We start from the raw sequence: 15,257 nt of genomic DNA on the forward strand, positions 1-15,257 counted from the left end.
GAGCAAGAACCCCTGCGGAAGATGTGGCGATGAGTCAGGGGACTGACAGAGTAGGTGAGAGCAGTGCCAGAGCGTGCTCTCTGCGCGCTGACCGAATTCCTGTCAAGGCCAGACGTGCATGTTCCATTTTGTCAACAATGTCTAGCTGCTTCCCGGCCGGTAGCTCCTCAAAGTTAGCACAGCTGAGATAAGGAAATAGTTGTAGTCGATAAGAGGGGGCCTTTGGGTACGAGGTGAGTCCCGCCTGGGTGTCCGAGCCGTACATCCAGCAACGTCCCATGAGCAACCCCTCCGTGTGGTCCCCAGGGCTCCCTGTGCAGTTTGGAGTGCAAATCCTTTATTAAATCTATCCTGTTTAACCCCTCGCCACCCTTGAGTGTTTGTCTGCGCTGGTATCCGACCCTCCCTTTCCTGCCTTGCGGACACCTTTGGTGTAGTCGGCAGGATACTGCTGTGTCCAGCGACTTGGGCCGTTTGAAAGTGCTCCTGAAGCTGCTAAGGACGCTCGCCAGCTGACCCCGGAGGTTGCAAATGCAACCGCGGCTCAAGCTGAGAAGCTGGAGCACCCATGTGCCTACTGCAACCATGGATCGAGCTGAGAAGCTCGAGCACCAATGTGCTGCTTGTGGCTGCCTGCATTGCACATTGCCGGCAGTGACAGAGGGGGCGGCGAGATGTCTGTCCCCTGCTGGTGCGGGCACTGGTGCAAAAAGCAGATGGGGATCCAGAAACCTGGGGTGGCAATATGTGGGACCCTGACAAGGCCCACAGTTCAGAGTCAGACACAGAGCCTGAGAGGAAGGTAGCTGCCCGGCTGGTGGCAGAGCAGCAGCTTACCGGAGCAAATGCAGCCAACTGGCAAGGGCCCACAACTGTTTGCAATTGTAAAGCATGAGAGGTGCAGGATATGCAGGGTGCTACAGGTAGCAGCCCTGTGAAGGGTTCTTTGAGTGCCTGTTAAGGTTGTGGGGTGATGGGGCAGATGCCTTTTACTTTACTAGAGAGGAGCTTGATAGGCTGGGGGCTCTGCCCCAGGATCCTAGGCTGTGCAACACCCTCCATACCCCGCAGCAGCAAAACTGAAGCGTTTCCCCCTCCCTAATGGACTGGGTGCTGGGTGCAGCACGTTTAACTTGGCCGACTGCCACAGGCATTGATGGCTGGCTCACCAAGTGGACTACTATTGCAGCAGGCATAAACTAGCTGTGACAGTTCGGAATGTTGTCTGGCATTTATTCCGTCGAGTTGACTGGATTGGATCCCCACGAGCAAAACCTTAGGTCCAAAGTCAGGTGCTGTGAAACAACCTTTTGAAGCGATGGTGCTCCCTGTTTTGGGGGGTGAGGGACGGGGGCCGGTGACCGTGGGGGAAGTGGCAGTGCCGCTGTCTCTGCTAGCAGCGGTGTCCTCTGTGAGCAGAGATGGGAAGTCAGGAAAGAGGCAGGTAAACATGAAACAGAGACAGGGCGAGTTGCGGCACTATGTTCCGAGACCTGCTGCAAGCCGGCATACCGTGGTGGGAGGTGGACGGCGAGCGGAGGTGGACAAAGCTGCTCGAGCAGTAGCTGCAGCTTCAGCCAGAGCAGCATGCACAGCCCTCGAGGGTTGGGGAGCACAGCGGGCAGCCTGGAGAGGGCGGCGGGGACCAGCAGCACCCACTGCCCGGCCAGCAGTGTGCACGGAGGGGGATCTGCCAGTGGCACAAATGGGGCCAGGCAGCATTGCACCCGCTTAGCTCCACAGCAGTTGCGGACCCAAAAGGGGTATATCCGCAGAGGACAAAAGCCTGGGGAGGTGTGGCAAGTTGATTATATTGGACCCTTCTTGGAAAGCCAGCAGCATAGATATGTCCTGACCACTGGAGAAACCTGCTCTGGTCTCTTGTACACCCACTCTTGCTCTGCAGCTACCCAGCCTCACACCATTAAAGTGTTAGAAGATGTGATTGGGTTACGTGGCTGCTGGTGGAAATCCAAAGGGATCGGGGCACTCCTTTAACAGGGAACGGCATTCAAAATTGGGCTGGAGAGCAAGGACTAGCCTGGACCTATCACATACCCCACCACCCGCAAGGGGCGAATGAACAGACTGCTCAGAGAGCAACTGTGCCAGCTGTCCCCTCCTGGTACCCTCAGGGGTTGGAGTAAAAACATTTGTCAGGCAGGTGTCTGCCTCAGGGACCGCCCACCCCATGGCTCTACCCGATATGCTCAAATGTGCCAAGGGGGCCACAGGTGCTTAGAGTGCACCGGCTGCGCCCCCAAGCCTACCACCCCATGCGAGCCATGCCCGGGAGTTCAGGGTTGGCTCTGCGATTGCCACGCAAAGAAATAACCCTGGAACCAGACAGCTGTCACCTTGTGAGCATGGAGATGGCAGTCGCCATACATGAAGGGTAGTATGGTTGCTTGGTGCCCTGCAATAGTGTAGCTGTCCAGGGGGGTGGATATCATTGCAGGGGGTCATTGCCTTGAATTGGCTTGAGGTGGTGAAGGTTGCGATCCGTTACACTGGATCCTAAGCCCTGTGATGTACACAGGGAGACCAAATAGCCCAACGGATGTATGAGCGGATAGGGGTCCTCACAATCCCGGAAGGAGATTCCTTGCAGCCCACCCAGCAGCCAGGTGGTTTGGGGTCTACAGGGTGTGCTGTGTGGGTGCCTGATCTGACTAAACCCGGACAGTCGGGAGGGGAAATCATTGCATCAAACCCAACGTCTACAAGCTAATGAGCCTACTCCAAGTACTGCACGACGGAAAGTGCAAAGAATCAGCGTGGGTCGACCCCTGGCAGTGACTGTCGTCATGGCTGTCAAATTTTGCACTATGGGGAAAGCGCATTGTACTCCTGGCCTATATGTTATAATGTACTCTATAGATGTAGTACAACGTAGCTGCTTGTACTCCTCAGCTGTTAATTAAGGTAATGAGTGAAAGGCAGGTACGCACCTTGTCCACAGTTCCCAGGGCTCCCCACGCAGTTTGGAGGGTAAATTCTTTCTTAAATCTATGCTGCTTAACCCCTCGTGAACCTTGACTGTCTCGCTACGCCAGTATCCGACCCTCCCTTTCCCACCTTGCAGTCACACCATGGGATTCGAGGGTAAATTCTTTCTTAAATCTATGCTGCTTAACCCCTCGTGAACCTTGACTGTCTCTCTACGCCAGTATCCGACCCTCCCTTTCCCACCTTGCAGTCACACCATGGGATTCTTCCAGGCAGGTCCCTGGAGAGGCCCAAGTCTGCTCTCCTCAAGTGCAGGGTTGTGATCCTGCTTTTTTGCCCTGCTCCCTCCTCTCAGTATCCTGAACCCCATCCACCATCTCATGGCCACTGCAGCCAAGGTTGCCCTTGACCTTCCCATCCCCAACGAGCCCTTCACTGTTGGTAAGTGCAAGGTCAAGCAGAGCCGCTCTCCCCAGGGGCTCCTTTCTCAACTTGTATCAGGAGGTTGTCATTGATGCTCTCCAGGGACGGCCTGGGCTTGCTTGTGCCCTGCGGTGCTGTCCCTCCAGCAGCTATTGGGGTGGGAATGAGGGCGGGAAGAGTATAATCTCCTTTTTCAGACCAGTTGCTGTGGCTGAAAGTCAAACAAGAGAAAGGTATGAGGAAACCACGTTCCTGAGGAAAGAATGGATCCAATTTAAAGGGGTCTTCATCTCCAAACAAGAGAAGCCCGGTTTCCCTTGCTGAGGATGGCCATTCCCCCTATGCTGAAGAGTGACCGCTATTAGCAGAGCACCAGCAGACAATGCCACGCCTGGGTATGCAGCATAGCCAGCCTGTGAATGGGACTGTGTAGCTGCAAAAGATAAGACTGTGAGTAGCAGCAAAAGGAAGCTTTTGACACTGGCTCTCCTAACATCCTCACAAGCAAGCTGATGAAGTACAGGCTAGCTGAGCAGACAGTGAGGTGGCCTGAAAACTGGCTGAGCAGCCAAGCTCAGAAGGTTGTCATCAGTAGCACAGCGTCTTAGCTGGAGGCCAGTGACTAGCGGTGCACCCCAACACTGGCTCCAATGCAGTTTAACTTACTCATCAATGACCTGGATGAGGGGACAGAGTGGCTGATGGTCCCAAAGTGGCAGGAGTGGCCATGCTGCTGCTGTGAACCATCCTGCAGTTGCTGCCAGCTCAGTCCTGAGATTCTGCATGTTAGAGCATTTCTCCGGAATGCCTCCTTCTTTCCTGCGCAGCTTCTTGGGTGAGGAGGGTGGTGTGCAGTGAGAGGAAAGAAGTGTCTGTGTGTGTGTGTGTGTGTGTGTGTGTGTGTGTATGTGTAGGTGTGTGCATGTAGAGGAAGGACGTTGTACCCTGTTGTTCTCTCTCCTGCTGTCCATCAAAGGACAAGCTGGAACTCTTAGTCATGTAGACAAATAGACACAGAATTTGTTTTTTTAAGTTATCTCCTCTTCAAGTGGCATTTGCCCGGCCGGAAGGCAACCTGTGCTGCCTGGGCTTTTGGGATCCAAAGTAGGTCTGGGCTTGTGGTAAATAGAGCTTCTCTGTTGTAGGTCCCACCTGTGACCTCTACCCTTTGGGGCACTTGCGTCCTTGTGCAAGTGACGGTGCCCCTGAGCCAGTGCCCTGTCTTCAGTAGTGACCTGTAGCAGATGCTCAGGGAAGGTGTGAGAGAAGCAAGGAAAGCCGAGAATGATGATTTTTTTTTCCCCTCTGACACACTGTCCTTATTTGCAGCACTTTGCGGTTATGGGAGCTGGGCCATGAAGCTGTGTCTGAACCATCGCGGTACCCATTTGTTGGACCCCCTTGAACCCATGTCTATGTTTGCAACCCGCAAGCATTCAGATGCCCCATGTGACGCCTGTGAGGGAGGACTTGAAGGCCGATGCTGGTGCTGATCCTTGCTGGCTTAGCAAAGAGCTCCCTGGGGCAGGGGGTGGTGGGGTGGGGGCAGCACCCTAAACCACCCAGGGCAGCTGCCCTCACTGCTGTAGGGATCCCACACCAGCAAGGTCTGGGGGTGGGATCCCTGCAGCCCCTCTGTGACACGCTCTGTGACACGGTCTGAGGTCACTGTGGCACATCCCGCCTCACAGTGACACCTCCCCTCTGCCCAGGCTGTGCCCAGCCCTCCCCACACTGCGCTGGAGTGTGAAGGAGGAGGAGGCAGCGGAGGAGGAGAGTGGAGAAGTTTCCAGGCGGGAACTACAGGCACAACCATGCAGTTCCCGTTTGTGAAGCTGCCAGCGCTCAGGCTCCTCAGCCATGATGGTGAGGCCTTAGGGGCTCTTCCAGGAGCGCGATCGTGTAGGACACCAACTCCCAAACCAGCGTTGTGTGGGGAGGGCTGGTGGCTGCCATGGGTGCCTGCCTGAGTGCCCCATGCGGATCAGGGATCGAGGTGGCCGTCCAGGACTCCTGGTTCCCCAGGCAGGAATCCCAGCCACCGAGGGTCACTGCTTGCCTCACAGGGCCTCTGGCCACCCACAGTCGTGGCTGGGCCAAGGAGCTGGAGGTGCTCAGGTGGCCGTGAGCAGCCTGTGGAAGCAGGCACCGAATACGGGGGAGCTGGGCCCTGTGGGGAGACCCCTGGGGATGCTCTTGGTGCCCAAGGCTGCTGTGGAGCACAGCACTGTCCTCTGGCCGTGGGGAAATCCATGGCCACCTTTCCCCAGAGAGAGGGGCTGCCCTTGGAGACCAGCACCTGAAAGCGGGAGGCAAGGGGACTCCTGTCTGAAGAAGGCGGAGGGGTTGTGCACCTCTCTTGGGGCTTGGGAGACTGCCTGAAACGCCCGCGCTGGAAATCAGCCGCTTCCCTTTCGACCAGCCCTGCCTGGCTTCTCTTCTGGGAGTCCAGTCGCTGCTTGGAGCTGGGGCACACCCTCCCCCTGCAGATGTGAGATGGTGGCATGGCCTTGTCCAAAACTCTTCCGCTGTCTCTCTTTGAGCTCCAGCCCTCTCCTGTGCTCACTCTGCGGCCAGAGGCAGCCAAGACCTGGCCTCTGCAGCCCGTCCTGCGTGTGCTTATTCTGCTGCATGCGTGATTACACCTGCATCTGTCACTGTCCTGGCTGGGAACGTGCCGAACGTGGTGAGCTGGCTGGCTCAGAGCCTGATGTGTCTTTCCCTTGCTTTTCAGAGGTCGTGAGAATCTGGGAGAGCGTGTCGGAGTACATGCTACAGCAGATTGTGCTGAACAAGGTGGGTTGTCATCCTGCTCCTCCCCTTGTGCCGGGATGCTTTCAGCAGTGCTAGCAGCCCTGGGCCCCATGCACCGTGGCGCTGTGCGTCCCCTCCTTGGGAAGAAGAGAGAAGGTTCCCAAAGTGCACAAGGGTGTGACAGAGCAGCTCCTTTGTCCACTGGTCCAAAGGGTCCAGGGCAGCTGTGGGAGAAGAGAGGCTTCACCCCTTTCTGGGGCATTTGCAGTCCTCACTGCTGCAAAGGAAAGACCAAACACAAAGCCTGGGCCGCTCCGCAGGGCTGACTCCACTGCAGGCCACCCCTTGGCCCTTACGTAGCCGAGAAGGTCTCTTCCCTCAGGAACGTTTGTTCAGCTTTTACTTTGCATACCATTGAGAGGGTGCAAAGGAGGGAGGGGACAAAATCTGGCCTTCTCCCAAAGGCGTCTTCTCCAAAGCTTTCCAAGTGCCCCTCCAGCCCCCTTGTTCCTCCAGAGGAACAAGGCACCATCTTCTGGCCCTGCTGACTCCTCAGTCCATTTGCCCACCTGAAAGCACTTTGTTCCTTTTTTCTCGCCGGGTGCCAGGGCGTGGCCCTCGATGTGCTTGGCATTTTCTATGTCCTGAGGAAGCACTGCAGTGAGGTGAACAGGGAGGTGATTATCCCGCGCTTTCACCTGTCTCCGAGAGTTGCACAGACTCATGGGCTCAGCTATGTCAACAGAGACATTCCTGGTAAGGCGGCAGAGCAAAGCCGTTGCTTCCCCTTGGGACATGTCTGGGGTGGGAGCTGAACGCAATGCAGAACTGACGGAGAGGCATCGCAAATTCCTCCCAAAGGGCCTGAGAGCAACTTCACCTTGTCCCAGCCCAACTGTTGCCCACCACGTAGTGACCTCTCGAGAGGGCGTTGGGGTATTCTTTTGTTTACTAGCACTGCATGCACGTAGACTGTCTGCCCCTGTCCTGCTTTGGAGCTGCCTCCATACCAGTCACTCTTAGGCCATGTTGGATGACTGCAGTCTGATGGAAATGTTTTGGAGCGGTTGTTTCTACCCCAGCTGAGAGGAAAGCAGTGCTGCCCCTGCAGACTGCACCAGAGCTTGTGCAAGCAAACGCCAGTGTTGCTGCTGGCTCTCACAGCCTCCTGCCAGTTCCAAGGGGGTGTAAGTCAGCTGTAAGGCGCCTTGCACCCGAGCTGGGAGCAAGAGTGTGTGCAAAGCCCCTCCCTGGCCAGATTTCCCTGGGCCTTCTGCTCCCTGCTGCCATGGCTGTGGCTGTAGTTAGACTTGGTTGATGGCTGTGTGCCACAGAGGCCTTGCGTTGGAGTGTGCAGGGGTTGTGAGCGGGGTCAGCCAAAGCTGGCACATCTGACGGTCAGCTCCGTGGGGACGGGCTGGCGGTGGCCAGACTAACCCTGAGGGCTGCTGTGCAGTCTTCTACGCATGCAGCGTGGGCCCAGCAGCCTCCCTGTGGCCATGGGAGCTGGCCACGTCTCCCCTTGTCCCTAGCTGTATTTCAGGCGGCTTCTGCACTGCTCCCTACCCAACTGGCTTCCTCTTTTGCTGTTTCCTAGACGATCTTGAAATTGTCCCCCTGGACTATGCTCTGCTGTCATCAGCAACGTCCCTTCCCGAGAAGCTAGTGAAGGAGTGCGTGAATGACATTGTGGTGCTGTTCAGCTGGGGCGCGGGACTCGGAGAGGATTACGACCTTGTTTTCAAGGGCATCGGTCTTCTGATGAGCCGAAACAAGAGCCTCACAATGAGATATTCCAAGGAGTTTCTCCTTGCCGTGGATGGCCCTGGAATTGTATTGAAAAGTCTCCTCTCTGTAAGTTGAGATTTGTCTCCCGGGCTCCCGAGAGTCCTTCCAAGCTCCTCTCAGAGGACTCTCAAGGTGAAGTCTCTCGACCTGCTGCGGCCTCTCGACCTTGGGAGAGAGGTGACCTAGAGCAATGCAAGCTCCCTGTAGAACTCCTTGCTCTTTGCCTTTGGTGCTCTCGGCAGCGTAGCAGAAGCTGGGAAGAGCTGTCTGCGGTGAAGCCCAAGCTCTTTGCAGCCTAGCATCCTGTTCCCAAAGGCCTGGGGAAAGAGGCTAGTTTCCTGCACAGCTGCGCAGCTTCTCTCCATTGCAATGCAGGGCTCCTGTTTGTGAAAGACATCCCTGGGGCAGAGTTTCCCTGAGGCAGAGGCAGCCTCTCTCACCCTCAGAAAGCTTTGTGGCCTTTGTGAGTAATGCGATCCCTTCCTTGGCCTCACCTCCCGTGTCTCTGTCCTTTTTGCAGAACCCAAGCACACAATATTGGGTGTTGTCAGGCAAAGACGCTGCTGCGTTTCCTGTGCGTCCTGGGGGGATCCGTGTGCTGCCAACGTGAGTATGTTTGCTTGTGTAGCCCGTGGCTGAGCAAGCGAGCAGCTTCTCAGCTCCTGCTTGGTGGTGCTGCATTGCCAGAGCTTGCCCGCTCGTGAGCTCGTTCAAGACTAGCTGGTCCAACGGAAGGGCTCCCAGCCAACTCCTTGCTTGCTCTTTCTTCTTTTGGCCTTGGAGAGGCCTCCCCTGGATTAACGTGGAAGAGTGCTGGGGTTTTACACTCGCAGCATAGACTGGACCGAGAGAGGAATGTCGGCATCCTTTCTCATCAAGCTTCACCTCCTCATTCCCTGTCTTTGGCAAGACATGGCAAAAAGCTGTGAAGTCAAGACTGTGTCTGCTTTTGGCTGTGTGTTGTCCTGGGCGTGGCCACAGCCTCTGTGCAGTGGTGGGTCCAAGACCTGACCTATGCAGGTCCCGTGTGGGGCATTGCCCTGTCTGTTGGGAGACTCCAGGGAAGGAAAGGTGTCCTAAAGGGCGCCTTCTGGGAGCAAGGCGGAGAGGAAGAGGAGGGACTTCTTGGCCCAGTGGGAGGCTGTGTCTAGCAGGGCTCTGCAGAGCTCGGTCCTGGCACAGTGTCCTGCGCACTGCTGAGCAGCACATCCCCTGACGACCCGAGGGTACAGAGCGGCCTCTTTACAAGCACTACAGCGTGAATCTGGGAGGGTGTGCCAGCGAGCTGGAGGGCAAGATGTGAATTCACACATGGATGGATCTGGGCACACTGGAGCAAAGGAGAGTACTCTGCTCTCCGTGGGCTCTGTGGAGGCAAGAGGAAAGAGCGTCAGAAGTGGCAGCCAGGAGGACTTGTGTTAGCATACCCTTGCTCCCGGGAAGGCGAGCAAAGCACTGGGACCAGCCCCTGGCAACTGCTCGGCCCATCGAGGCAGGAGCTCTTGGCTATGTCGTGTGCTTGCCTGAAATGGGCCTCCACGGTGTTGAAGCATCTGCATCTTCTGCTCTGGAACAGTAGAGACCGTGCAGGGACTCTCATCCCTCTCTGAGCCTGCATGCTCCGCGCAAGTGGCAAAGGCAACGTGGAGTTCTTTCTTGCAGCTGGGGTCTTCTTGTTTCTAGGTTTGAGATTAAGCCAGGGCCTGGGGGAAAAGCCAAAGAGCCTGGCCCCGAGGGATCCAAGCAGAGAGAAGGTAAAGGACCGTGCAGCTCCCAAGGCAGGACCGAGCAGGTCTGCGCACCCTCTTGCTGGAGCGTTCCCAAGCATGCTGTTCTGACGAGGTTTCTTGGTGCACAGTTACAGGGAGTGCTCTGCAGCAGCCTCACCACCGCCGAAAGAGGCGTTCTCCAGGCCAGGCCAAAGGGGCCAAGGAAGGAAAAGGGCAGCAGGGCAGCAGAAAGAAGCCTCTTGACAAGTGAGGCTCTTGGGGAAGTGGAGGAGGGCAACGGGATGGTCCCATCCTTGTGGGAGGCAGAGGTTTCCGTTGCACACGCTGTCTGCATTAGCTCTGAAGGGCTCTTAACGCCTCTCCCAAAGGCTGGTGTTTCCTGGCTGGACAGCAAGTGTACAGCAGGTCCTTGTGCGACTTTGTTGTCAGCTCCATGTTCTTGTTCATCTTCTTCCCAGGGAAGATTTTAGTCCCCTCTTATCCAGCATGAGAGGAAATCTGCAGTCGGCTACAGAGGACAAGCTGGGAGAAGACCTGGCTAGAGAGAGAAAGCAAGAAGGTAAAGTAGTGGAGGATTCCTGGCACAGGCTTGCAGGTTCCTCCTGCATCCTTACTGCCAGGGAATTAAAGGCAAAGTCACAAAGTGAAGCCTGGGACAGGAAACCATCCGTCCTGTGGCTCTGTTTGGTGCCAGCCGTTACCCTTCAGGGGCTCGTAATGGCAGCCTGGTGCTCCAAGCTGCAGCTGATCTGCTGAAGGACACTGCCCCACTGCACTCCATTCCCTCGCCTGTAGTGCCAAGGGCTCTTTCCTTCCAGCGCTGACAGAAAGTGCAGCGGGGAAACGGGACTCCGAGGGAATCGGGACTACTGCCACAAACAGTTCCCTACCAGGACGGAGCAGCTCTGCAAGTGCTTCTTGCCTGAGCTGCCTCAAAGAGGCTCTTGTGAAGAGCTGTCTCATGTCACACCTGCAGGGAGTCCTGCTGAGAAGCGCCTTCTTGCTCGAAGGAGGCTTTCGCCCGTGAAGTTACCTGGGCTCAGAATGGACACCAGCGTGGCTCAGCAAGGCCTGGGCATGCAGCGCCCCGAGAGGTGAGGCGTGTGGAGAATGGGGCTGGGGCAGCGATGCGCTCTTGTCCTTGTGGCAGTGAGAGATTTCCGTTGGACACATTGCTCTCAAAGGCCCTTCACGTGTGTCCCACGGGTGGGCACTGTCTTGCTGGAGGGCAAGTGGGCGGCAAGTTTTTTGAGACTCTCGTGTCATCTTCTTTTTTTTTTGTGATGTTTTCGTTTCCAGATCTGAGCTTGCACGAGCACACTTGGCCACTGAGGGCTCCTTCAAGGCTCTCCAGGAACAACAGCTCATAGGAGGCATGCCGAAGGAGAGTGAGAAAGGAGGTAAAGTAATGGATGAGTCCTGAGACAGGCTTGCGGGTCACCTCTATGTCCTTACTGCCAGGGAATTAAAGGCACAGTCACAAAGTGAGGCCTGGGATAGGAAACGGCCCCTCCTGTGGCTCTGTTTGGTGGCAGCCGTTACCCTTCAGGGGCTTGTAATGGAAGGAGACCTCAGGGCAGCCTGGTGCTCCAAGCTGCAGCTGATCTGCTGAAGGACACTGCCCCACTGCACTCCATTCCCTCGCCTGTAGTGCCAAGGGCTCTTTCCTTCCAGCACTGACAGAAAGTGCAGCGGGGAAACGGGACTCCGAGGGAATCGGGACTACTGCCCCAGACAGTTCCCTACCAGGACAGAGCAGCCCTGCAAGCGCTTCTTGCCTGAGCTGCCTCAAAGAGGCTCTTGTGAAGAGCTGTCTCATGTCACACATGCAGGGAGTCCTGCTGAGAAGTGCCTCCTAGCTCAAAGGAGGCTTTCGCCCATGAAGTTACCTGGATTGCAAGAAGACACCAGTATTGGTCAGCAAGGCCTGGGCATGCAGCCCCCCGAGAGGTGAGGCGTGTGGAGAATGGGGCTGGGGCAGTGCTGTGCTCTGGTCTTTCTGCCATTTCGATGTTTGCATTGAGTACATTGCCTGCATTAGCTCCGAAACGCTCTTCACGTGTGTCCCAAGGGCAGGCACTGTCTTGCTGGAGGGCAAGTGGGCGGCAAGGCTTTTTGAGACGCTCGTGTCATCTTCTTTTTTGGTGGTGTTCTTGTTTCCAGATGTGAACTTGCACGAGCACACTTGGCCACTGAGGCCCCCTTCAAGGCTCTCCAGCAACAACAGCTCAAAGGAGGCATGCCAAAGGAGAGTGAGAAAGGAGGTACAGTAATGGATGAGTCCTGAGACAGGCTTGCGGGTCACCTCTATGTCCTTATTGCCAGGGAATTAAAGGCAAAGTTACTCTGTGATGCTTGGGATAGGAAAGTGCCCCTCCTGTGGCGCTGCTTGCTGCTTGGGAAAGCCAATGTGCTCTTTCCTTCCAGCACTGTCAGAAAGGATGTGAGTCTTGCGGGGAAACGGGACTCCAAGGGAATCAGAATTACTGCCCCAGACTGTTTCCTACCAGGACGGAGCAGCCCTGCAAGTGCTTCTTGCCTGAGCTGCCACAAAGAGGCTCTTCTGAAGAGCTGTCTCATGTCACACCTGCAGGGAGTCGTGCTGAGAAGCGCCTCCTTGCTCGAAGGAGGCTTTCGCCCGTGAAGTTACCTGGGCTCAGAATGGACGCCAGTGTGGCTCAGCAAGGCCTGGGCATGCAGCCCCCCGAGAGGTGAGGCGTGTGGAGAATGGGGCTGGGGCAGTGGTGTGCTCTGCTCCTTGTGGCAGTGAGATGTGCCAAAGCTCAGGGCATCTCTTGCTCTGGGGATGCTAATGCAACTTGTCAAACACACCCACATCTGCTGCAGAACCACCTGCTGCTGCAGAACCAACTTCTGCCCAGCTTGAGAGCACAGGGGGCAGAGCACACTCATGCTGTGCTGCTACAGACTCTGCCTGCTCTGTATTCTTAGGGTGCTACCAGCAACTCAGGGGAGAGCCTCGAAAAAAGATAAGAGCAAAACAGCTCAGCCAGGCAGCCACAAAGTGGAAAGCCCTGTTTGCAAAGGGTATCGCACCACAGGGCAGGTACGTGATCTGGCCCCATGTCACCACTGTGTCCTAGGGCACTGTGGAAACGTGGCGCCCTGTGGATACAGCTTCCCCCAAGAGCCCTTGCTAGGTGTTGACCTGCACATTCCGTGGCTTCTTGTGGATCTTGCTGCAGAAGACACAAGTTACTCTTGAGTCCCTCCTCACACCACTGTCTCCGGGCTACCCCTGGAAAGGGGAAAAGTTAGGCTTTCCCGGGAGAGAAAAGAGACAGGTGCTTTCTAGGGCCTTGGTCATAGCAGGAGGGCTTTTCAGGGCTGGCATTAGGCCCAGGCTATTGCTGTGAGCAAGGCTGAGGGCAAGGGGCAGGAAAACTGCCAGCGGCTGCAATTCCTGCTGCCTGCTGGGCCTGTCTCTGCCCTCCAGAAAGTCTGCCTCCTCTGCATGCAGCAGGAGGAACGACGCCTCCAGGCAGCATGGTGGGAAGAGCTGGAGAGGCAAGAAAGGGCCGAGTGGGCAGAGCAGCAGGCCTGCCTCCCAGGCGTGGGGCAGGTGACTTGTCTTTGCAGCTCACCTGCTCATTCCCATGATGGGAGACTTTGTCAGTGAAAACTACGGGACCCAAAGAGCAATCTGCTGTGCTGCGGGCACATGGTCCTGACGCCTGCCTCGAGCTCCAGGACACCCCCCGCCCAGGGTGCCTGCCCTTTGAGGTGGGACACGAGCTCTGCTCATTTTTAACCGATGCCTCAGGGCACACTGCCCACCCCCCGACATGAAAGGTAATGCCATCTTCCTGGGCTTCAGTGGCTGAAGGATGAAGCCTTTCTGGTTCCCGTGCTCGGGAAGAGCAGGCGAGGACTGAGTATGCTGAGAAAGGCTGCAGAGTGCCCGGGTGCCTTGCATGCTGTGCAGGGAGGGATACTTCCTTCAGTGGCACCTCAAGCTACTACACACACTTTTCTCCCTTGTGCAACAGAGGAGACACCGAGCTCCACTGGAAGGCATGGGGAAAGGAGCCAAAGCGTAAACCGGCACAGCTCTCCCTGCAGCAGTAAGTGTGCAGAGCCCCAGCGTGGACAGGCGCAGCTTAACGCCGGGGATCCAGGAGCGGGTCAAAGATCCCGGCCCAGAGCCATGGGGCTGCATAGGACATCCTCTGATTTCTCCTGGCCAGGGAATGCCCCACATTAGCCCTTGACTGCGAGTTCCCCTCCAGAGCCCCAAGCGACTGCTTTGGGCTTGGCCTGAGTTGAGGACTGGGGGTGCAGATGGGACTGTGGGGGTGCAGGGCTGGGCTGGGCTGGGCACAAAGGGTCTCAGCGGGGCTGAGCGCGACCTTGTCCCTGCCGCTGCAGCCACAAGTCCCTGCCAGCAAGGCAGAGCCACCGTCGGCTAGAGGTGGCTAAAGCCTGGTGGCAGGAGCCAAAGAACAGGGGAGAGCAAAACCCCTGCAAGGCTCACAGCGAGGAGCAGCTGCTCTGGTGCTTATGTCTGAGCAGGTCTGGGGCTTTTCCTGCCTGCGTTGCCCTGCCTTCCCTGGCCAGCAGCCCTGGGGACACCGGGGCTGTCACTGGCACCACCACCGCTGAGACGGGGCACGTTTGAGCTTGGCCGTGAACCAGGCACCCTGACACCCAAGGGGACGTGCCTACACCTAACACTGAATACCTCTCCTTTGGCCTCCCTAGCACCAGCGAGAAGAGGCCCTTGCAGTCCCGGAGGGGAAATCAGTAGCAACTGCTGCTGTGTGAAGGGGAGACCAGCCTCTGCAGGGAATAAAAAGGCAGGTGCTGCTCTGAAGCCTGTGAGAGATGCCAGAGTGATTTTTAGGGACAGAAGGGAATAAGGTGCACGCACACCACACTGCGTGCCTCCCCACCAAAGCGTGCATCTACAGGGCATGGCATGTATATATGGCCCACATGTGCACGTCATGTGCACATCAACAGCACATGCCACGTGGCATATGCATGTACACACCACAGAGTGTGTGCACAGACCCCACTGTGGGCACATGCACCCTGCAGGTCGCGTAGGGTGTGGGCAGGGAGGCATAGCCCTGTGCCCTGCCCTGCTTGTGCAGCACCTGAACTTGTGCGATGTCAAGGGCCCTCCGCCTGCACTGCCGGGGCCAGTGCCTCGGGGCACCACAGGTTGCCTCTCACTTGCAACGGGGTCACCTGGGACTTCCACACCCTGCGGCTGCTGGGAGGGCTTTTGCCCTTGTGTCCAGACTGCTCTTATATGGGAGGGGGGCGGGAGGAAGGGTGGGATGTCTCCTAAGCTGGAAGAAGATCCATCTATTTCCCAGCCCTGCTAGACGACTTCTCTACAAGCTGCCCCAAGAGTGGAGAGGACTGACTGGCCAGCAGCTCTGCAGCAAAGGCCCTGGGGCTCCCGGTGGGCAGCCCGGGGAGGTGCGCACTCTGAGCCCACACCACAACCCTGCTGCCATGGGCCCAAGGGCAGCATGATGGGCTCTGCAGCCCAGTTACCTCTGGGTGACTTTCCTGGGCAACTTCTCCCTCCTGCAAAGACTCTGCAAGCAGGGTCCACACCCAAAGGACAAAGGAGTCCTC

At 56.9% G+C, this 15,257-nt stretch overlaps 1 protein-coding gene across 1 annotated transcript in view; it reads left to right on the forward strand.

The window, feature by feature from the left end:
• The window catches only part of LOC138061796 (uncharacterized), a 28,850-nt gene extending 14,367 nt beyond the window's left edge, over nt 1–14,483 (forward strand). The window contains exons 3-15 of the mRNA XM_068915661.1: nt 6,107–6,168; nt 6,735–6,882; nt 7,724–7,980; nt 8,435–8,520; nt 9,598–9,668; nt 9,773–9,890; nt 10,103–10,203; nt 10,621–10,738; nt 10,944–11,044; nt 11,477–11,594; nt 11,808–11,908; nt 12,238–12,355; nt 14,367–14,483. Of these exons, the coding sequence (XP_068771762.1) occupies nt 6,142–6,168; nt 6,735–6,882; nt 7,724–7,980; nt 8,435–8,520; nt 9,598–9,668; nt 9,773–9,890; nt 10,103–10,203; nt 10,621–10,738; nt 10,944–11,044; nt 11,477–11,594; nt 11,808–11,908; nt 12,238–12,355; nt 14,367–14,412 (1,410 nt within the window). The 5' untranslated portion in view covers nt 6,107–6,141 and the 3' untranslated portion in view covers nt 14,413–14,483. The remainder of the gene's footprint in view (nt 1–6,106; nt 6,169–6,734; nt 6,883–7,723; nt 7,981–8,434; nt 8,521–9,597; nt 9,669–9,772; nt 9,891–10,102; nt 10,204–10,620; nt 10,739–10,943; nt 11,045–11,476; nt 11,595–11,807; nt 11,909–12,237; nt 12,356–14,366) is intronic.
• Nucleotides 14,484–15,257: the final 774 nt, after the last annotated feature.

The sequence above is a fragment of the Struthio camelus genome, chromosome 21 (assembly GCF_040807025.1).
Source record: "Struthio camelus isolate bStrCam1 chromosome 21, bStrCam1.hap1, whole genome shotgun sequence".
Lineage (NCBI taxonomy): Eukaryota > Metazoa > Chordata > Aves > Struthioniformes > Struthionidae > Struthio > Struthio camelus.